This window comes from Sander lucioperca, chromosome 6 (assembly GCF_008315115.2).
Source record: "Sander lucioperca isolate FBNREF2018 chromosome 6, SLUC_FBN_1.2, whole genome shotgun sequence".
Classification (NCBI taxonomy): domain Eukaryota; kingdom Metazoa; phylum Chordata; class Actinopteri; order Perciformes; family Percidae; genus Sander; species Sander lucioperca.
In genome coordinates this window covers 3403498-3426638 of record NC_050178.1, presented here as the reverse complement: position 1 = coordinate 3426638, position 23141 = coordinate 3403498, and the positions used below count along the sequence as shown (strand labels likewise).

Here is a 23141-nt window from a genome sequence, read left to right as displayed (position 1 = left end):
GTGTGCAAGTCTTACATGTTACTAAGTTAACAAGTAATTTCATGTTGTTCGTCAGTCTGACATGCAAGCATAGGAATGTTAAGCTGTAAACCTGTGGCAGTCCTTTAAAGTGTTAAAATATGTGTTATGTCTGTCATTATATTACGTTTACAAAGACAGTGATACATGAATGTCTGTCTTTGTCATAGTGAAACAATAAGACAGTTTTGTCCCGTCAATGAGAAGAGTATAGTGACTTTGTTCTGTCTGCGTCTTGACTGACGTGTGCTGACATTGTGTGATAAAGACGTTTCCAATGTAATGTTTACGTGTTTGGTCCAATGTGTGTGAGAGCTGCGGGCTCTGTACAAGTCATTAATACAGGTCTTTGATTTTAAAGCCAACGGAGACTCCTCAGGTGGATGAGCAGGGGGTAAGATGCTCCGTCCCCAACCCCCCAACCCCTCCCCTTTAGGGCCATGCCATGTTTAGATCTGCATTTCTTTGTTTGATATTTTTCAGTTACACCTCCTATGATCTATTGCTTATTTCTATTTCATTTATTTCCTCATGGTATGTTCCCATTCTCTGTATTTCATTCATTTGTTTGGTTTGTTAATTTGCTTCTTTTTTTTTTAAATTAGTTTTTCTTTTTCCTAAATGTTTGGAGTTATTTCTAAGGAGAGTGTGTCACTCAAACGTGACGCTGCGTGTCCTGTTAGATGGGAGTGGTTTGTGCTGCTCCTCGCGTTTGTGCTGTTGACAATACAAAATGGTCTCTGTCACCATTCTTGCGTAGGGTAGTGACCCATGGATGACCCCTGGGGATCAGGTCACCCAGCTCTGACCTGTGAACCTCCCGGCCGACCCATTCGGGTTGGCCCCACTGTGACTCCGCATGCAGTGACTCTGGACTGAGGGTGCCATGCTTTTTCTCCAGCATGCTTGCCTCCTTGCTTCTTACCCTGTAGGTCTGCACAGTCACAGGGCTCCTGACAGTGCTTTGGACGCAGAGTAACAGAAACATATCAGCTGCAGCTACACTGCTTTAGAGACTTGTTGAACTTGTGTTTTGACCAGAAATTGTCTAAAATCTGCAGCTTTGTGTGTGCTGTATAGAATAGCTGCACTATGAACATGTAAAAGATGTTGCCACCACACCAGAAAACTAATCCATGCTCAAAGGCAAAACTAGGTTTGTTCTAAACATGCGCTTTTGCCCATAAGATGCAGTGCTGCTTTCTCAGCCCATATGTATCTGGCTCTGGGGTCTCAGTTCAGACCGCATCATCCCGTAAAGCACTGCCAGGTGCTCTGTGTCCACTACATGCACTGTTGCTCTCCTTTCCTCTCTGACACCGGACTGTTTCTCCACAGAACACGGAGGACAGCGCTCGCATCTCCATCACCTTCTTTCGTCTGTTTCGAGTCATGCGGCTGGTCAAGCTCCTCAGCAGAGGGGAGGGCATTCGCACTCTGCTCTGGACTTTCATCAAATCCTTCCAGGTGAGGCGCAGTACAATTATCTGATCGATGATTGAGGGAAATTTTAAAGTCACTCATATTAATCTTTTTCTCTACTTTTTTCCCCTCTCTTGCCTGAAGGCTCTGCCATATGTTGCTCTTCTGATAGCCATGCTGTTCTTCATCTACGCTGTCATCGGCATGCAGGTTGGTAACTAAATGTGACAGAAAATATTTTTCCTCTGCGTTACCCTAGTTGGTAAGGTTGCAGTTAAATTCATGTTCACAATATTTCTGCGTCAGGTGTTTGGAAAGGTTGCCATGGTGGACGGCACACACATCAACAGAAACAACAACTTCCAGACCTTCCCTCAGGCTGTGCTCCTTCTCTTCAGGTGTGTAGGATTCTGGGTTCAGGGGGTCATCAGTAAAATGAGGCAATGCATTTTTAGTTTTTCTGGGTTACTTAATTGAGTGATTCATTTGTGTCTGTCTTGTCTGTATGTTCCACCAGGTGTGCCACTGGAGAGGCGTGGCAGGAGATCATGTTGGCCTGTATGCCAGGGAAACTGTGTGACCCAGAGTCCGATTACAACCCTGGGGAGGAGATGACGTGTGGCAGCGGATTTGCAATAATTTACTTCATCACCTTTTACATGCTCTGCGCCTTTTTGGTACGTGCAAAAATAAAAGTTGTAATATGAAATTGGCCGTAACTCAATAATAATCTGTGCATCTGTTAAGAGACAGCAACAACCAAGACAGCATCGTCGTAGTTCCTTTCCAATAAAGCACAACATAGTCACAATGTGTGTCTATCGTTTGAATTTAGTTTAACTGATCTAGCTGTAAGACTCATAAAAATACAATGTAACATTCACAGCCCTTTCTAAACCATATGATAGCCAGTATTTACACTTTTATTTTGGAATTTAGATGTATTTAACCTTGATTGCTGTACAGTATAGTTAAAATACAAAATGCAAATATTCAGTGTCTAGTGATAGTGCTTGATGTGATTTGTAATTACGAGCACGTTAAAAGGCTCCACAATGCTAAGCAAATGTATGTAAGTCAATTTGCTTGTGCCCCTCCAGATTATCAATTTGTTTGTGGCCGTCATCATGGACAACTTTGACTATCTCACACGTGATTGGTCCATTCTTGGTCCACACCACCTCGATGAATTCAAGAGAATTTGGTCAGAGTACGACCCGGAAGCTAAGTATGTACTTTATCAGAAAATGTTTCACATTCATGTTTCTGTGCAGTCATTTGCCTCTGTCAGTAAGTACATTGGCAGTTAATGTCTTACTTACATCTGTTTTTGTTCTCATACAGGGGCAGAATTAAACATCTGGATGTTGTGACACTTCTTCGTCGAATCCAGCCTCCTCTCGGCTTCGGCAAACTGTGCCCTCACAGAGTGGCTTGCAAGGTATCTTCTCCTCCCTTATTTTATCACCTCATTTACAAAATACACACAGAAATACTGATCATTTAGCTGGCCTGTTCTACATTGTTAAAGGCCTCTATGTGCTCTCTTCTTTCAGAGGCTGGTAGCCATGAACATGCCTCTGAACAGTGACGGCACAGTCATGTTTAACGCCACTTTGTTTGCACTGGTGCGCACTGCCCTGAAGATCAAAACCGAAGGTATAAGACAAATTGTAATCCCATTACACTGTTCATACAATAATACTCTGCTAGTACTTTCACAGAACGTTCTCTGTTACCTGTAATTACGAGCTTGCATGGATTTAAAATGGCTGTGAGCTGGAGTGCTTGTTTCCCTGTGGTGCAGGTAATCTAGAGCAGGCCAACGAAGAGCTGCGAGCTGTCATCAAGAAAATCTGGAAGAGAACCAGCATGAAGCTTCTGGATCAAGTGGTGCCTCCTGCTGGTGGTTAGTGGAATCTGCCTCTGCCTGTCAATGAAACACACAAAACTCCCTGTCCTGTTATAGTTTGACACACAATCCCAGCTAAAGCTGCTCACACACACACACACACACACACACACACACACACACACACACACACACACACACACACACCATATGCTGTTTGCATAAAATTACAGGAAGCTCCAAACTGCTCTTTCATAACTATGTCCTCAAATAGAAACTTGCTCACACACACAAGTAACGCTGTATTGTGCTGTTTCTGCTCTGCTCATGTTCTCCTGGTTGCCCCCTCAGCAGTGTGTTTCTTATCTATGTGTGTGTTTGATCCACACTCTTTGCTCCTGTCCTGGATTCTAATGGAGGCCACTGACTGTCTGCTGGGCTTTGGGCTTGCATGGCCTTGTAGACCTCTGTGCAAGTGCATGCTCTGTCTTCCTTACTAATATCTCACTCTCTTTTCTTATTTATCTGTCTCTCTATCTCCTCTCTCAATTTCTCTGACTCACTCAGTTGTCTTAATCTCTGTCCTTTTCTCACTGCTTGAGCTTCCACAGCTTATTCTTCTCACACTTTTATATCTCTGTGTCTAAAACGCTGAGGCACTTCAGAATATTCTGAAGCAGTTCTGTTTTAGGGTGGTGGCATGGAACTAGTGTTGCCTCTCTCTCCAATCTCTGTCCCCAGCGTGCTTGTTTAAAGTGATTCAGACCCCTGCTTCAGAATGATTCTCACACACTCTTCAAATAAATCCAATCCAATGGGACAAAATACATGCAAGAACATGCACATACACAGTTTTAACATTCACTGACTAGCACACACCATACAACAAAAAGGCATACATGAGCACAAACAGGTGAATTAACGCAAACATACTGACATGTATGATGCACACTGTACTGTAGATCTGCTTGCTTGCATGTGCTAAATTAGTAAATTAAATGGCAATTTTCTGACATTTAAAAAAGAATGGTTCTTACACCTTCCTGCCTCCCAATAAAAGATATATTTTTTAAATTAACACATTTAAAAAGTGTCTTAAAAAGAAATGAATGGCAGTTGTTTAAGATAAATATTATCTAAATATTTTAAAACCTAAGCTAATTGAAAGCTAATTGAAAAGTAGCAGAATTTTATAATCATACTGTATGTTTATTTGTAGTCTATCTGACCTTGATTCTTCTCATTCTGTCCTCTTCATCAGTAGGGACAGAGAAGTTACATTACATAATACTCACAGCTTCAATGGGTCATATTGATACAATTAAATCCATCCAATTTAAAATCAAACATACATATAATGTAGAAGATCTCTTTTTTATGTATCATCTAAAGCTGTTCATATACACATACACACATGAAGGTTTTGTAGCACATATTTGATTTTCTGTTGTTTTTTTTAAACACAGCGAAGAATCTCATGTGCAGATTGAGGTACAGTATATACACCATCATGATGGATGTATATAATTGGGATATAAATCAATTTTGGTTGATTGGGGGTGGAAGAGCCTCACTTGTCTGCAGTCCTGAGGTGATGGACCCACAATTTTTAGGGGAATGGACGAGAGAGGAGAAGAGTCTCTCCTTCTCTCTCCCAGGGTACTGTGTGAAGTGACCTGCTGACACAGGAAGCATTTGTGTGGTCTGTTCACTCAGATGATGAGGTAACCGTGGGGAAGTTCTATGCCACCTTCCTGATACAGGACTACTTTAGGAAATTCAAGAAACGTAAAGAGGAAGGCCTGGTGGGTGCTCACCCGGCGCAGAACAACACAGCTATCGCATTACAGGTGAGTCTCACAGTGTTTGTGTATTATTTATGGGAGAGAGGAGAGAGATTGTTTGAAATTGGGTGAAAACGTGGATTTATGAGCATTGCAATTCTGTTGTCTGTAAAATGTGTCGTTGTGCATTTCATTCAAATATCATTAAGTGTGCTAATGTTATGGTTTATGATCCAGCAGGACATTCATGATCTTGGTGTACAGTATGAATCTGTTGTTTGTTTTATGTTTCCGATGTGTGAATTTGTTATTCGTGTCTCTGCATCTTTAAATATCATAGATGTTGATGTTAAGCGTGTGACATCATCTCAAACCATCATTTCATGTGTTTTCTCTGCATCACAATTCACTCATCGACTCATGAAATTCACATGCAAAGCTTGTCGCCATTTCTGTTACCTTATAATGTATGATATATGGCTATAATATTCACCCATATATCATTGTAAGACAGTAAACATGACCAACTTTTAATTTATTTATAATTACTTACATGTTTGTGTATATTGTGCTAATTTGGTTTATTACTCCTACAAAGTAAAGGGAAGGGGGGAAAAGTAATTATTAACTCACTGCAGCATATGTGAGACAAAGCACAGCTGGATGCTACACAAGACATTTCAGCAGAGTAATTCTTATTGCAGGTTGCATTCAGGAGAGCACATTTGTCTGTCTGTGTATTCTCATCTCTCGTCAGGTGTTGCATATTCCAGCACAGGTGTGTGTATGCCCAGTATGTGTGGTGGTTGTGACTGTATGATGTCAGATTTCCTTCTGTGAGTTGTAAGATGAAGGTCCCCGCTGTAGCGTTTAGCCCTCTTATTGTCATGGTTACAGGCTGGCCTTCGCACGCTGCATGATATTGGGCCCGAAATTCGCCGAGCGATATCATGTGATCTGCAAGATGACGAGCTAGTAGACTTTATTCCAGAGGAAGACGAGGAAATTTATAGGGTAACTGATTTAATTTTACATGACAGGAGGAATGTTTGTGGCAAAAGTTAAATATTGTGCTTGTAAAGTTACTTATTGGTATTCTGAAATAATCAGCTAACTATGTAGTAGATGTATTGTCTCTAGTTTATATTGCTACTATATGTAGCTTTTACTTAATTTTGGCTTTCTTTGTTTTTCCTCCATTTCAATTCCAACAAACTACAAACAGTGCATTCATTTTTGCTCACGTCATGTGCCATGAAACCAGCTTCTGAACTTCTTTTTGCTCATACAATTTCTGAAAAGAAAATCAGCCCTGAGACTTAACATCAATAACACATTTGTTTTGCTGTTTTGTAAGAAGTACAAGCTCTGGTGGTTTTACTTTGAGCATTCTTTTACAGCGTAATGGTGGACTCTTCGGCAACCATCTCATGAACGGTGGTCATCGGCGATCCAACGGCCACCAGACCAACGCCACACAGCGACCTCTGCAGGTGCAGCCTCCACCTCACTACGCCCACATGGAGCAACCGGTGGGACGCCTGTCTCGAGCCAACGCAATGTCCCACCCCAACCACCATCACCACCACAACCATCATCACCACCGCCACCACAACTCCTACGGAAAGTCGCCCAAATCCACCAACATCAACCTCAACAATGCCAACGTGTCCAGTCTGCCCAACGGAGGACACCATCGTTACTATGAACATGCACCTCCCAATGGCTACCCAGGTCTTCGCAGCTCCTACTACGACTACGACAAGCCCCGGACACCCCAGGGTCAAAGGTATACACACATTGATCATCAGCATTTGATCTGCTGCAGAAATAGTTAAAACAATAGATGTAGAGTCAGCTGAAATATCGGTGTACTCTGTGTCTCTGAGCACATTTTGTGTGGTAGTGTGTAGAAATTCAATTGACAAATTAAAAAAAACTATTGCAGAAGTTTTGAAATTCATCATGTTCCACCGTTCACCTGAGACACTTTCTTAGTCATTTCATGCAGCTATCTGACTGAGCAAATTAAAAAGAAAAAAACATTAGTTTCTATGCATTGTGCTCGCTGAATCGAAAAGGACATTATCTGTTGCAAGTATTTTTTTTCCCACAGGCAGGACCCAGCTTCTTATCAGACCTTCCCTTTTCACAAACCTTTATTTTACTGTAAACCCTTCACTCCATAATGAATCACAAGCCTACTCTCATACTGACAGTTAATTTCATAAGTGATCAATAGTGCACTTATCTCCTGATTTCCCATGCTCAGTTTAGTCAGCCGCTTCAGTATTGGGCAGTATTGTTTTTCTTTAGTACCCAATAATTTTGGGGGACAATTTCATTGCTGCCACTTTACAAAAGAGAAATGATTTTGAGTTTGTTTCTTATCTTAAGAATAGAAAATGGAATTGTCGACATCCGCCGTCACGCTCTCTCCTCCTCATACATATATATGAGAATGCTGTATATGTTTCATATACTGTATGATATATATGTCATGCTTTCTCTGCCCATTTCTCTTTGTTTTCTCCCCCCTTTCTCCTTCCTAACCAAAATGCTTTCTCTCAACCATCCCTCCCTCTGCTTTCTTGGACAGAAGGCGCTACTATGAGACCTATGTTAGGTATGTTGCTTTTCTAGGTTTGGCTCCAGCAGTATATCTCAACAGCAAAAGAAGGAGTTTATTTTCATGTTTGTTTGTTTCATTTTGACTTGGTTTTGGATCGGGGAATGGTTGCATCCTTGCTAAGTCAGTGTTATGTGCTATATGCTGGCCAGTCACTGACTGGTTGTCATCTGCCTTTGTTATGACGCAGTTGTGTCAATGCCTTGAAGTAAAAATAACGTAAATGTTAGTGGCCAGCATATTGCTGAGAGCAGCCCTGCTTTATGCATGAATAAAAGTAACGATAAAGCTTGCTTTGAAAAAGGACCCAGATGCTCGAAAACAAGGTGTATGAGAATGATACCAGTCACCACTAGTTCTGTTTTATGCTCACATTACCAAAAGTGTCCTACATTCACTCCAGACAAGATCTGTGTTTTAATTAATCTAACAAGAACCTCAAAGTGGATGGGATGATTACATGACAGAGTGATGCTCTTCAGCTCGAAATGTCTGCTTGTTGTCTTGGTTTGGCTGTGGTTACTAATTATAAGAGTGGGCAGTTGCATTGCTGCCCCCTGTATGCATGCCAGTGCATGGCCATATTCCAGTTACTTCCCTGCAGCGTGCATGCACACTCTGACCCCTGTACCCTGACTTCTCATCAGGTCCCACGGAGTCGATGGACCCCACCCCACCATCCGCAGGGAGGAGGAGTTTGATGAAGACCGCTTCTCTGGGGAGTATTACAGCGGGGAGGAGTTTTATGAAGACGACAGTATGCTGTCAGGGGACAGGTATTACTCTTTCTGAATTATGTAGAAGTCGTTGTACAGTTGTACCCTGCTCAGAATAGGAAAGAAAGATGCATAACAGCCAGAAACTTTATCCAAATACAAAGGGTTTTGGGATAGTGTGTGCAAAACCATTGCAGTCCAACATGCTCGTTATTCTATATGTTGACAGGTATCCGAACAGTGACACGGAGTATGAGACTCCCAAAGGTTACCATCACCCCGACAGTTACTATGACGATGACGAGCAGCCTCTCTACCGCGACTCACGGAGGTCACCAAAGAGACGGTTGCTTCCTGCCACACCTCAAGGTATCTTACCCCCTGCAGCATGTAAGTTCAACTTATACATTGTAACCTACACATTTTAGATAAAACACAAAAATATCATGCCACATAATATGAGGCATGTAGGATCCAATCATTGCTAGAGTGTAAATCTTGAGCTGACACATGTGTCTTATCCTATATGTATACAGCATCACCAGTAACACAAATAAAATGTAATAGTTATCACTAGATCTAAAATAAATATAATATGCCAAGCGTAGAATAAAATATTATGAGATAAATCAACATATAAATGATAATAATTTAATTGTAACTGTAAAATGTGAATTCGGCACAGATTTACCCACTCACCCAGTTTCATATTCCTTGAGTGTTTGCATGCTGTCAAAGCTTCCTGCATGAGGTCACTCACTGGTCCACTCCTGACTCGTTCAGGTAACAGGAGGCCATCCTTCAACTTTGAGTGTCTGCGCAGACAAGGTAGCCAGGACGAGCTTCCACATCAGCGTACTGCTCTACCACTGCACCTTATGCAGCACCAGGTAACACTGGCACATGTCTCACGGCACAATTTGCTCACTTACACTGTTTTGAACACTGCGTCACGTTTTGGACATGTTTGGAATGTATTATTTCCCTCAGTCTCTAAATTTATTGATATAAAACCCGTATATTTGTTGAAGCAAGGTACATTGTGCACACATCCTCCTGTAATAGCAGTAGTTGTACAACTTACACTGTGCTACAAAGTGTATACAGTTTGTATCTTGTGTCTCTCCTGAACCATAAGGTAATGGCTGTAGCAGGCCTGGACTCCAGCAGAGCCCACCGCCTCTCCCCGACCCGCTCCACCCGCTCCTGGGCCACTCCCCCCGCCACTCCGGCCAGTAAAGACCAGTCACCATACTACACCCCTCTCATCCGTGTGGACCACCCGCACAGGGAGAGTGCTGCTAGCAGCCACGTGTCTCTGCGCAAGAGCTCCTGGTACACAGATGACCCAGAGTTCTCCCAGAGGATGTACTCACCTGTCCACCTGCAGGTGCCACCTGAGTACCACAACCAGTACCACCAGAAGAGAGGCAGCGCCACCAGCCTTGTGGAAGCGGTGAGTTTGAGGCTTGGTCAGGAAGTAGGGAGAGGAGAGGTGTGCGTGACCAAATCATTTGATTGTCAAAACAAAATAATAAGACGAGAAAAACAAGATCTACAGTATCTAAAAAATCTACAGTAACTTATTCTTTCCTCTCATTCTGTCAAGCAGGTGTTGATATCAGAAGGCCTTGGGAGATATGCCAAGGATCCCAAGTTCGTCGCTGCCACAAAGCACGAAATAGCAGATGCATGTGAGATGACAATAGATGAGATGGAGAGTGCAGCCAGCCACCTGCTGAATGGAGGGATGGCCCCGAGCGTCAACGGGGTCAACGTGTTCCCCCTTCTGACTTCAAGGGACTATGAACTGCAGGACACTGCAGCCAGCTACAGCGACGAGGAGCCAGAGACAGAACCGAGAGCTCCTTATGAGGAGGACCTGGCAGACGAGATGATCTGCATCACGACTTTATAGCAGTGGCTGAAGAAATCTGTCAGACTACAATCAGTGAAAATATTAAATAGAAATGCATCTGTTGGCTCGACCAAAAGAAGTGCCTTTTACATTCAAGATAAATAGGCATATAGACAAGAGACACATTAGTCCCGTTCATTTAATTGTTCTCCACCTGCCGGCTAAGGAGGTCACGACACAGAGCCAGATACCATCCCTGCTGAGCACAGAGGGACTGACTGCAAACCTCCTGTCAAAGGCCTTAAGCTGGAGGTGACGTACAAGTTCAGCATGCAGCCAGTCAGAGATGAGGACATTGATGCCAGTAAAAGATGGACCAATTGGCAAAAGTGTGAGATACTCTCTAGGGTGGGTCTCTAAGGGTGATGACAATCAGATGTACGATGTCATTACCTCGGTCATTTTATTAAGGTTTGGCATATCATGCAAGTTTTCAATGCAAGCATAGAAAGGCATATCTCCTCCCGTATTTGTTAGTATGACTTGATCCCTTTGTTGTTAGAGCAGACCGTTTAATGATCGCTACAGCTGAGTCAAAAAGTGAAGTACACCAGTAGAGTTGTACCAGATTATGCAGGAACTAACTGTCCTACTTATAGCATCATTCAACTTGAGATATGTACTTTTGAAGCGACAAACGCATTTGTGATGAATGCACTAGCAGGCAGGTTATTTTAAAATTTTAGAATATCCTGATTAATATTTCATAGTTGATATGCTGTAAATTGTATTATATAACAAAAGAAACTTTGTAAAGAGATATTCTATATTTTGTAATTATGTATCATTTAAAAGATCAGCAATATGGACCCTTGTGACGCCTGGTATGCTATAAAAGCAGACTTGTATTATTTTATTAGGTACAATATTCTGATTTGCCTTTTGTTTCTTTTTTGCTAATATGCACCATTTAGTTTGCCTATGAAAACAGCATTTTTAAGAGGTTCTGCTTATGACAACACTACTGCACAAGATATGCAAATGGCTTTGATTTCTTAGCTTAGAGTACACGTGTTACTTCATTAAACCAACACCAGTTGCATAAGGTTAAGCCCCCTTTAAAGGAGCATTTTTAGGATCCAGCGCTAACATTTTATACAGATGTGATGAACACATTTGTTTGCATATTTTGTGCAGGGCATGCACAGGAATTTAAAATGCATAGTGCATTAACAATGCTGCTTTTTTAGTTGGTTTCAGAGTAAAACCTAGGTTTTGTCAGCCCCTACTGAAATGCCTTTTTGCTGTTGAAAGAACGAAAAATGATATGATGGTAATAACAGGGATAAATTAATATTTCTCATAGCTTGTGCTGGGATCTTCCATGACATACTCTTTGTTGATGGTGTAATAATTCAATTAAACCTTTGTACTGAATCTTGGCAATCACATCTTAGCCTTCATGTAGTGTGTGAGGCCTCACAGCCTGTGGTGGCAGGAGACACATGCACACATCCAAAGGTCAAAAACAGTCCAACATGTGTTGCAGGTGGAAGGACAGAGGGTGTCCTGGTGTCAGGATGCTGGAGAGAGGCTAAGCAATACTAACCCCCCGCCCCTTTCTCTCTCAGCCTGCCTGGTTCCTGCATACACTATACCTCGTTAGGCAACGGTGACAACATATCATTCTCATCTTACCTGTCAGTCACAGTGTCCCACAGTGGAGTCTTTGAAAGAGATTGAACCTGGTCTTTGTGTTTTTTTTCCCTAAGCATATGTATTAATGAGAACAGTAGGGGAAAACTCACGCTGGATGCATAAAATGAGCAACTGAAGCCCACAAGTTGGAACACATGACAAAACAGAATATCTCTTAGTTTTTATCAATTATCATCTACTGATCTATTACAAAACAGATACTGAACTAAATAAACTGAAGTGGGCTTTTTCAGGCATTACCATGGAGAGTTTGAATTAGCACCAAGGATATTTAGGGTAAATGTGTCGTTCATGAGTGTTTGATTTGTAGGTGAGTGCGTACTGTATTCTAATTCAACCGAATACTGTCATGAAAATGTAGGTTTTACATTTTGTGTGCACATTGAAAGGGCTCTTTGAATTGTTTGTGAGTAAAAAAAAAAAAAAAAGTGTTCTAGTCCTTTTGTTGACAACTGTCATATAAAAGGACCAATGCACATAACAGGCACATTGTACTATTCGTAGCAATTACAGTACTGATGAACTGAAGATATGCATTATTTTGTAAACACTTTTAAAAGTTGTGTTAAACTAAAGATGAAAAGAACTTACTTTTACCTCATGTCAGGGATTCCTGAAAAAAGAAAATAATGATTTGGTTTAGTCTATACCAATGGTATTTAAATATTAGCACATAGCTGTTTGTCTTTGCACAAGTAACTGTATAGTGCTTTTGTTTCTCCTTTTTCTAAACAGATTTATGTATTAAGGTGAGACAATTTTGTACTTTTTGTGACTGTGTGTATGGTTTAGTGGAATCTATATTTGTCATTTACACCTCACCTTACAATGCTGGGAATGAAAGAGTATTCAAAAATATTTTCAAGGTGCACTGCTTCTCTGTTCGCAGGTAGGGAAAAAATAAAATGGTAAAGTACCAGTTTACAGAGAAACACATATTGATTTGAACGTTTCTATTAGTTTTCCTCATATTGTTATGATTATAATTACTATTACAACTATTAATGTTCTGAAAGCTGTATTAAAATAGAAGATAATGTAAAATATGTACAAAAGTATGGAAAGACCCATGGTAATGTTCTCTACTTTAAAGTCTTGATATTTGCTCCTTAATGTTTTTATTCCGTAAACATTATTTATCTTAGTAGCAAATGCTTTACCATAACCTTCTAGGTTTTTTATCAATACATTTTTTGTATTTTTCATTTTATTTTGGCCTTGACTTTATTGAATCAATACTGATATTTTATTTTCTATTGATCATCATTGAATAAACTTATGCTGAATTACTGTTCTCATTTATTTTTATTCTGCCCTTTTTAGAGAACACTGTTTTCATCACAACCAAGTTTGTACAAAAAAAATCTTCATACCTACTATAAAATCACAGTTAATCACAGTTTAAAATCTGAAGTTGAATAAGATTTATTGCCAAATTAAGTTTGTACAATAAACATATTAGAAGGGAATAAACAATAAAGCAAAGTGTTAAATGAAATTCGCTGGAGTTGTATCCCTGGTGTTTTTGAGCTCATCTCTAATCAAAGAGCTCAGGTACCGAAGCCAAAAAAACTGAATTAACAAAATAAAAAATAAAAACACAAAACAATGCACAGCAAAACACCCAAACACAAACATTCAAACACGGTAGTCATGGTTCCACTATGTGTGTGTAGCAGGTGACCAAAAGGATGTGTAAACTGTGTTTTAAACATTTAAACCAAAAACATTTTAATAGATAGTTGTAGGTGTGTGTAATTTCAGGTGGGAGACACTTTGCTGGTTGAAATCTCGACAGTCGTTGCCCCCTCTGAATTATCATCGTCCATCGAGGGCTCTCTCCCACACAGTAGGAAGGGCACTGTGTATTTACGAAACTATAGAAAACAAAATGAGTCATAAAAAGTTAAGCCAAAAAGATGCATACTGTCTTTTTTTTATGTACATTCAACATTCAGCAGCTAGTACAAGATGCAGTTTTGTGCATACAGTACAAACATCAATCCAAATCATATACATGATATACAGTATGCTATGTAATAACATGTAACTAATATTCAACAATAGTGTTAAATATACAATAACTTCAAAAACAGTAACACTTTTCTTTAACTCCCCTTATTTAGCATTTATAGGCAGTATATAAACATTTGATAAATAGTTCATAACGCAACATAATGTGGTTGTGATCAGAAATAAGTGTTTTTTTATTAATATAAAAATAAGTCTTTATAAGAGAAGTTATAATTGTTGACACAAACAGTATAATAATAAACACTTAAAATGTCCTTACATCTGCTTACAACTACATTATAGTGTGTTATACACCATTTATTAACTGTGTATATAGTGTTTATGAATGCTAAATAGGGGGAATAAAAGAAAGGTGTTCAGGGGACTTTTTCATAATACAATAATGTTTTATGATACAATAATATCCATAAGCTCTTTGTTTGTTTTTAGGAATGAAGAAATTCTATTAAAAAAGGCACTGAAAAGAAATCTTGATTTTTATATGTGGAATTTATGAAATGCACCCATTAAAATGATAATATTTAGAATAAAACAGAAAGAGTTATTACATTAAATGTAGTTATGTAGTTATGTCCCCCAATATCCAAAGACAAGGTATACTGTCCATCAATACCACCAGATGGTGCTGACGTAAAGTATTTGAGAGGTGATTCACAGTAAGCTTTTCCCCTACATTTTGTCCATCACATTTGGCTAAATTCAATTAGTATTCGTTTGTGGTGTTACATTACCTGTTTGTTGAGGTAGATGTAGATGATAGGATTGTACACAGTGCTGCTCTTGGCCAAGTAAACAGGCACTGTGCCTACCAGCGGGTGAATCTCCACATCAGGGTTGTAGACCACCAGCATGGCCAGGCTGGCATAAGGCAACCAACTGATCAGGAATGTCAGGACCATCAGAACCACCATGTACGCCACCTTCATCTCTCCTTTAGCTACTGCACCGCCTTCCAAACAGGTCATCTTTGATACCTGTAACACAGAATATTGTTTAAAATAGTTAGGGGTCCATGATAATGACAGGGCGCCACTGCTGCATGTCACAATACACCTAGTCTATATCCACAACGTTCCACTTCTGGGATTGCGGTAATTCCGCTGGATGTCCCTCTTTTCGGCCGGATGTCTGTTACCTTGGGCTTTCTTTGTGTTGCCATTTTAAACTCCGGTGGATTTATGAGGACTATGGTTAACTGCTCCTCAGATCTCTGCAGGGTAAATCCAGACAGCTAGCTAGACTATCTGTCCAATCTGAGTTTTGTTCTACTAAAACAGGGGTGGCCAACCTGTGGCTCTTGAGCCGTATGCGGCTCTTTGCCTGCTCCTGTGAGGCTCTTACTGTGTGGCTGGGGGCTGTGTCATTAGTTGATTGTTGTTTTTAACTTTTCTGAAACATACAGTATTTCAGAAAAGTAAAAAAAAAAACACATTTGAATGCATCTGCCAATACATTTGCCAATTATTTTAAAATGGAAAATAATGCAGCAGAGTTTTGAGGACAGATTCTGCAACCTGAGGAAAAACAGCGGCCACAGATCACCTTCCTCGTTAACCCTTTCACTACTGAATCTGATTGTTTGAAAGCCCCTTTAGTGACAAATGAGTGAGAGAGTTGCTTCGAGTGGCCACAACCGAGTTCAAGCAAGACCTGAAAAGGATTGTGGATAACAAAGACTGTCAGGTTTCCCACTGAGTCAATCTAAGTGAGAAAAAAAAAATATGAAAACTGCTATGTATTATGTCATTAGATCTGGAAGACACTGTTGCTGTTGTAGTGTGGACGTGCATGTGTTGTGTGGCTTTTTGCTATGATGCGTTTTTTTTTGTGGCTCTTTATACCTAACTGGTTGGCCACCCCTGTACTAAAACAAGTTCCTTTCGCGGAGCACTAACTCGAATCTCAGCATTTTATTATTCATACAGTGCGTTGTGTTATTTCTGATTCTACCTCACTACCTAGACAAATATTTGCGGTATAATGATATATTGACTCTTTACTATATTCTGCATTTAGACAAACTGACTGTTCATATTCACTGTGTTATTACTGACCCACATCACTAACTAAATTACATCTTGCACTATCTGTATATTGACTTCACTACTTCGCATTCATATAGACTATCTATTTATATATACTGCGTTATAACCACAATTTAATTTGCACTAACTCTATTCTGACTCTACTACATCTCAGCAATGTTATAGACTGTCTATTCATGTATATTATGTTATTACTTTTCCACCTTCGCATTTACATCGACGTACTTACTTACACCTCACTTTGCGCCGGCTTTGAACTGCCTACTTAATCTTTACCTTTGTAGCCTATTGCACTCTGTTTTCTTGTACTATATTGAATGTGAAACTGTATGTTGTCTTGTACGCTTACGCTTTTCTTGGCCAGGTCGCCGTTGCAAATAAGAACCTGTTCTCAATGGCCTACCTGGTTAAATAAAGGTTAAATAAAAACGGCGGGTGATGGCTTGTTAGCATCAAAATGGCGCCATAGGAGGTACGGGTTGTGGAGAGAGACTTACCCCCTTGAATATTTACCTAGCAGGCTAGGCTAATGTTGTTGCACTAACCTTAGCAAATGTCAGCGTAGTGTTAGCTAGCTGTCTAAACTTGCGAAAAGCCGAACAACGTCCAAGCTGTGTTTCACTTTCCCTTCAGTATTATTATAAACATAATAAAGACACCTGGACTCGGTCAAGACCAAAAGCCATATTTGGCAAGACCATGCAGTGGCAGAGACCGAGACAAGTCCAAGTCCAAATACCAGCGAGTCCGAGACCATAGAAAAACAGTCCGGTACTACAGCCCTGAACGTTATCGCGCTAGCAATAATAACTTAGTAGTAACAGAGGCAAAGTTATGTATTAATAATATTTGGTGATCTAAATCAACATAAATGAAATGCCTGCGTGGTCACAGTATATTACATCTGACTAACTTAAATTCAAGTCATGACTATGGCAAGATCACAAGCATTTAGGTACATGGAGTGCTAGCGAAAAAGCTAACGCTAGCATAAGGCATGGCTAACTTCAAACTTCATTCATTTCTAAAGCAGTGTTAGAACTTTTTTGACAGCATGGTACACATTAATGATGGTATTACTATATTTTCCTATGTAATTTGTTATCATAAATCGAAGAGAGAAATTTACATTTACCTCACACAATAATGAGTAGTCATTTGCCCTCCAGTTTGCTCTTTTCACCTTCAGCTCCCATACTTTTTTCCTTTTTGGTTCACGGGGGAACTTGTGAAATCTTTTGCCGCTTCCCGGTCTTTCATTGCAGCCAAATGCGCAACAGTTGGGCATTTTTTCAGTGATTTATGTCATTTTTTAAATAATTTATTAAATGTTTCCACTATTCCCTGCCTGTCAATGGGAATTAGATGAATGTTGGTATCCAACATGGAGTCCAGAACATGCAGAACATTTGATTCCCTAGTTGGCCAAACTCTCTCTAATATATGGCTCTGTTTGTACCAGATTATGCAAGAACTAACTGTCCTAATTATAGCATCATTCAACTTGAGATATGTACTTTGAAGTGACAAACGCATTTGTGAGAAATGCACTAGCATGCAGGTTATTTTAAGATGTTAGAATATCCTGATTAATATTGTATAGTTATATTACATGACGAAAGAATATTCGTAAAGAGATATTCTATATGTTGTCACAAAATGTTATTAGGTACAAGATTCTGATATTTATTTGCCTTTTGTCTCTTTTTTGCTAATATGCATCTTTTAGTTTGCCTATGAAAACAGCATTTTAAGAGGTTCTGCTTGTGACAACCTAACACTGGTTAGTCCAGTGCTTCCCAACCTAGAGTTTTGGCCCTCTCCAAAGGGTCACAAGATAGATAAAATGGTTTGGGGGGGGGGCTGGTTAACAAGGGGCATGCATTTTGGACATTTAGCTAACTTAAAATCACCTACTGAGTGTGGAAATATGGAAATATTTAAATAATGTATCTCAAAATCTACAAAAATATTTACAATACTTAGCCAGACAAATGTATAAATGCTCACCTGGTGTAATGTCCACATCAGCTTCCCATAGGATGTCAAGATAATGGCAAAGGGAACTGCAAAGCACACCGCAAAGTAAGCCAGGATGTAGGAGAAATTTTTAGGGTCTCGGTTGTGCCAGTCTGGTGCACAGGACGTCCCAACGCCCTCCAGCTCATACCTGCCCCAGCCAAACAGGGGTGGCAAGTTCCAAGTCAGGGACCACAGCCAGGACAAGGCAATACCTCCAAAGGCATGCTTTTTTTGGAAGGCCATATGCCCCAATGGCTTACATACAACAAACATCCTCTCCACTGCAATCAGAGCAACTGTGCACAGAGATGTAATGCCTGCGGACAAGTGAGGCAAAGCAAAGTCATGGGGAACACAAGCAGGGAAGGGCCTGCTTATTACTTAAATCGAGAATACATATTGTAAAGGTGTAAACACAGGGATGAAATGATTGTGCCATCCTTGTGTGTTGAACTAAATGTTTGTTAAGAGAGGCTGCATGTTGCACTATAATAAATATAAACTGTGAGTGTTAATGTGTAATAAACTGTGCTCCTCTTTTCACTCACCAAACAAGGACACTGCAAAGCCCTCCATCACACACCCTGTTCTTCCCAGGGAGAAGTACCCCTGGGCGTTGTTGACCACAGACAGCACCCCTCCGGTCATGGCTGTGCCCAGGTCAGCCACAGCCATGTTCACCAGAGCGAAGTTGAGCGGCTGCCTCAGCTGCTTGTGCATGAGAGATACAATGATCACTGTAGCGTTGAGTATGATGGCCGGACCGGTGAAAATAGCCATAATGATGGAGAGAATGATGAATCCAATGCGTGACAGAGGGGGTTCCCCATGTGGGCCCACATAGGAAGCATTTTGGAAAAAACCAGATGGTTCCATGGATGCAATGCTAAAGAAGTGGTCAGGTAGTTTCTTCTTGTCACGGTGCTTCTAGATGTTCAATATCTCACTGCTTGAGTGTGACAGCTGAGATTAGATGCCCACAGTCTAAGCATAAGTCCTCCAGATCTGGGCTTAACAAAGAGTAATTCCTCTAAATGATGATCCTTGATCGCTCACCTTTTGCTGGATTGTGAAAGCACTTAACGCTCTGAGGTCTAAGCCATTTTTTCTAATAATGCTTGTGTAACCTAAACCCTGTTATGCACAATCAATAGACATATTTTTTTTCAGAACAACCTGTGCAATCAGGATATGTATGCTGCAGCGATGTCACATTAATGTGTAAATTGTTACATGACTATGAAGACAAAAGAAAAAAATTGAATGGAAATTGAATCTGACAGAAATGTATTGAAATCACACAGAGAACAATAATAAACAAGACTTTTGGCTTTTGAAAATTGTTCTCCCAAGTCTTGGCAATCAGAGGGAAAAAAATAAACACTAACACAAATATAAAACTATTTTGATTTTTTTTTTTTACTAGAAACGTCCATACTTTCTTATTATAAAAGCTAGTTGTTTATATCCAATACACCTCCTACAATACTATCCAAATGCACAAATGAGAATCTACACATTATTAATTACATTTATGCTGTTATATTAATATTTTGGCTCATTTGTTTTATGTTTGGAATATGTAGCAGCAAAGTAACACAGACAGGAAAGTGGCAGCATCTACACCATTGCAGTTGCTGCTGCCATAAAACGCCAAAGAAGAAGAAAATAGTCAGAAAGATAGCCTCTGATTTGTCAACACTTTCAGCCCACTGAATTCAGGAAGTGAAAATGGCCGTCGTTAACAGTAAATCAATCTTTTCATTCGAATAGATGACTAAATAATCATTCAGTTGTGGATTTCTTGTTTTGGAATTATTATGCAAAGTCGCCGAAAAGACACTGAAGTTCCAAGCTAGATTACTAAGCTTCTAGAAGGGCTACGATCACACGGAAGCCCTCTTTGGAATTGCCCAGATGTTAGCCTTCATAAGAAACGGAACGATGCTTACTTGATACGCTGCGGAAATATCGGAGATAGCGTAACGTGATTTATAGATTCATCATTATGGATTTATTTTACAAAGATACTGTAGTTCCAGGCTGGATGAAGATTTCTAAAAAGGCCTACTTTGTTTAATTCTTTGCACTGCACTGTACTGTGAATTTTATTCTTTTATTCCTGTATTTAATCTGTTTTCGATTAATTGTTTTTAATTTTGTATTAACTATTTTTTAATTTTGTATTCATTTGTATTAATTTTAACTGTGTTTTAATGTTTTATGTAAAGCACTTTGAATTGCACCGCTGCTGAAATGTGCTATACAAATAAAATTGCCTTGCCTTACGATCGCATGAAAGTCCTCATTGAAAATGGTGCATTTCTCTTCTTATAATCAAAAAAGTAATCTCTAAGTTACACTGTATTGATCTGGAGATATTAAATATGACATAAAACTAAATTTGTTGTCATATACAGCGTTGACCTCAGGTTAACAGGATGACTCTGCAGTGCTCTTCACCAGAATCATCTTTAGGATCATCATCCTTGCAAGGCCAACAACAAGAAAGAAATGCTCAGGTATAGTGTAAATATTGATGAGGGCTGATGATCTCTTTTTGATTCTTTTTCTCACTTTCTACATCTCTCTCTCTCACTTTCTCTGTCTCTCTCTCTCTCTCTCTCTCTCTCTCACTCTCACTCTCACTCTCCTCACACAAATCAGGGGTCAGAGAAAGTTTAATCAGCATCAAGTCAGGTCAAGTTATTTATAGAGCACATGTAAGAAGGACAATAGATGTTGACCAAAGTTCTTTACAGAATCATTTGAGTACATTTACACTATTAAAGTAGGCTACTTGTTGCAAACAAAATAAAAGGGATCATGTAGTTATGTGGTCTCCCTTCTTGGTAGCAGTGAGAAGTCTTGCTGCTGCATTGTGGACAAGGTGACTGACTATCACATAAAGAGAGTGTCATCAAGATACGAAGAGATGAGAACATGTAAAACGTGTAAAAAAAACAAACAAAAAAAAAAACATGGGGAATGGCTGACAAATTGAAATTTAAACCTGCTGTAATACATCATTGCACAGTGGACTGCACAAATCAATGACAAGTATAAAACATAATATATGCAGCTATAGGACAAACTTAGTTTGGCACAGGGTGGTGTCAAACTGATCAATATTCAATAATTGATATACTTGAATCTATTTTGGTGGACTCGTATTTTCTTCACTATTACTGAAGCATTTCAATTTTTTTTTTTTATTCTTAGCTTTAGGATGAGAGTAGCTAGACGGGGGAAAGAGAATTTTTAAAACATCATAGTAATAAAGAATGATATGCAATCAAGTGTATTTTCACAATAGACCTATGTAAAAAAAAAAGCTACAAATTAGTTTGTCAGATTTAGTCAGATGCCTTGATTATTTTTGTTTGTGTGAATAAATCAGTGTGTGGGAAAGACTTACTTTGTCGTACAGCCTAAAGGCATCTTTACAAACTTGTATCTGATCTTAAAAACGTCATCCTGATGTACCACATAACTAGATACCATGTTTTAGTCGATAATGGTTTGGTTTGGTTTGGTATGGTAGCCCAGGGATTAAAATTATGGAAACATATATCAAACCCAGCATACAGCCTGTACACCTGACTATTAATAGACCAACATTGCAGCATTCAGTAAGTAATCTACTAAACAACAATGTAATCTAATATGTTTCATGTAAAATCAATAACTCTGATGTATCTCTGCAAAAGAATGAACATTATATGAACTTCACCAAATTGGTATTGATAGCCTAATTATTGTGAGGTGTTTTGGTCATGTTGTCCATCTCCTGCAGTGTTATACACATCTGCATTGAATATGAATGAAAACATTAAATATGATTTAACTCCAAATGTGAATGGACGGTCTTCCCTTTTCTATTTATGTCCTACAAATGACAACGAGATCCAATTTAACCCCACTGGTATTCTCACAATGGTGAAGTAACTGGTTAAGCTCTTTTTTACTTACACAATGGAGAGTCTAGACTCAGGATCACTGGGATGTGAACACTTAGTCAGATTGATGCTGAGTTACACATATCAAGGCTTTATAGATACTTGAATATGACAATGGGTCTGTACATGAGTAAGACCAATTAACAATATATGGTACACTGAGGTGAGATGTAATATTTCTCCAGTCACAATTCACTGGATGAGAATGAGTTGACAGTTGTAGGTGAGGTTAAGCTCCTAGACAACAGGTGTCCGCTGTTTAACCCCTAAGAGGTTTATTTCCAATTAAGTCAAGACAGAGACTACTGTTTGGGTTAAGAGTTCAACAGCAGTCTGGTTGCGATTATAAAGCTTTATGTCAAGAACAATATATTTAATTTGGATTCATTTCAAATGACACATAAAGCAGAGGCCCATTCACTTGTATATTTTCTTTGTTGTCACATAAGTGAAATTGTTTTTTAAAAAAACATGTTAACCATGAAATTGGAGACAGTTTGACTAATCAATCCCAAGGTCCATGAATTAGGTGTTTTTTTCTGGCTTTTTCTGGTTCAAAGCTCTCCATAAAGCCAGTAAGTTCAAAGTGTTTTGTCAAAGTACTATTTCCGAGGTTAAATATGAACTTACACTGAGCCAACCTGGACAAGAACGAATCAAAGTGCTATGGATTAAATGATTAAAGCTACTCAGCTTGCTGAACTCTTAACCCAAAATCAGACCCATCATCACCATGACAACTGATGTACACGGATATTTATGTTATGGGTTTCACTGTCCACATTATGAACTGAAATAGAGTTGAGAGATGTATTAAATGCTTCTCAGGCCTTTGGGTGCTCTGGACTTGGTTTGCAGTGCAGCATCTGAGTGTGTATGTCCTTTATTTCAAGAAAAACTATCCCAATTTAGGGTTAACTTACAAACTTTTCCTGGGGCTTTCAACCATACCGCACAGACTTCATCAGGAAGTGATCACATTCCTCATTGAAATGCATGTAGCAACTCCCCCTCTCTCAACAATGTGTTTTGCTTGTTGGTACTTCACTGTGATGTTTCAGCTTCACTGTGCAGAATGATGTA

The 23141-nt window shown here is 39.5% G+C and overlaps 2 protein-coding genes across 14 annotated transcripts in view; one reads left to right on the top strand and one right to left on the bottom strand.

Moving 5' to 3' along the window:
- cacna1da (calcium channel, voltage-dependent, L type, alpha 1D subunit, a) overlaps positions 1 to 12922 on the top strand; it is a 63158-nt gene extending 50236 nt beyond the window's left edge. For 5 of the 13 annotated variants that reach the window (XM_031287466.2, XM_036001930.1, XM_036001933.1 and 2 more), the window contains 17 exons: positions 1357 to 1485; positions 1585 to 1650; positions 1747 to 1838; positions 1958 to 2117; positions 2541 to 2668; positions 2785 to 2881; positions 2997 to 3099; positions 3248 to 3349; positions 5009 to 5142; positions 5974 to 6090; positions 6477 to 6865; positions 7676 to 7702; positions 8353 to 8481; positions 8651 to 8811; positions 9205 to 9311; positions 9560 to 9877; positions 10034 to 12922. In XM_031287466.2, coding sequence (XP_031143326.1) covers positions 1357 to 1485; positions 1585 to 1650; positions 1747 to 1838; positions 1958 to 2117; positions 2541 to 2668; positions 2785 to 2881; positions 2997 to 3099; positions 3248 to 3349; positions 5009 to 5142; positions 5974 to 6090; positions 6477 to 6865; positions 7676 to 7702; positions 8353 to 8481; positions 8651 to 8811; positions 9205 to 9311; positions 9560 to 9877; positions 10034 to 10339 — 2565 coding nt within the window. In that variant the 3' untranslated portion in view covers positions 10340 to 12922. Of the gene's footprint in view, positions 1 to 379; positions 413 to 1356; positions 1486 to 1584; positions 1651 to 1746; positions 1839 to 1957; positions 2118 to 2540; positions 2669 to 2784; positions 2882 to 2996; positions 3100 to 3247; positions 3350 to 5008; positions 5143 to 5973; positions 6091 to 6476; positions 6866 to 7675; positions 7703 to 8352; positions 8482 to 8650; positions 8812 to 9204; positions 9312 to 9559; positions 9878 to 10033 lie in introns of all 13 variants that reach the window. The other 8 variants (XM_031287463.2, XM_031287464.2, XM_031287468.2 and 5 more) reach the window with 4 other exon arrangements.
- A 476-nt stretch (positions 12923 to 13398) lies between these two features.
- On the bottom strand, positions 13399 to 19183 carry LOC116041601 (parapinopsin-like). The gene is made up of 4 exons (XM_031287578.2): positions 18648 to 19183; positions 18088 to 18416; positions 14764 to 15006; positions 13399 to 13875 (listed from the first exon to the last, which is right to left on the bottom strand). The coding sequence occupies exons 1-4, from the start codon at positions 18973 to 18975 to the stop codon at positions 13759 to 13761; spliced, it is 1017 nt and encodes a 338-aa protein (XP_031143438.1). The 5' UTR covers positions 18976 to 19183; the 3' UTR covers positions 13399 to 13758.
- Between the last annotated feature and the right edge of the window lie 3958 nt (positions 19184 to 23141).

Excerpts from the sequence above, each read along its gene's own strand:
- LOC116041601 (XM_031287578.2), bottom strand. The coding sequence starts at position 18,975 with ATGGAACCATCTGGTTTTTTCCAAAATGCTTCCTATGTGGGCCCACAT. Across the intron at positions 18,417-18,647 it reads CTTTGCAGTGTCCTTGTTTG|GCATTACATCTCTGTGCACA; the intron begins GTGAGTGAAAAG and ends ACTTGTCCGCAG. Across the intron at positions 15,007-18,087 it reads TGATGTGGACATTACACCAG|GTATCAAAGATGACCTGTTT; the intron begins GTGAGCATTTAT and ends TCTGTGTTACAG.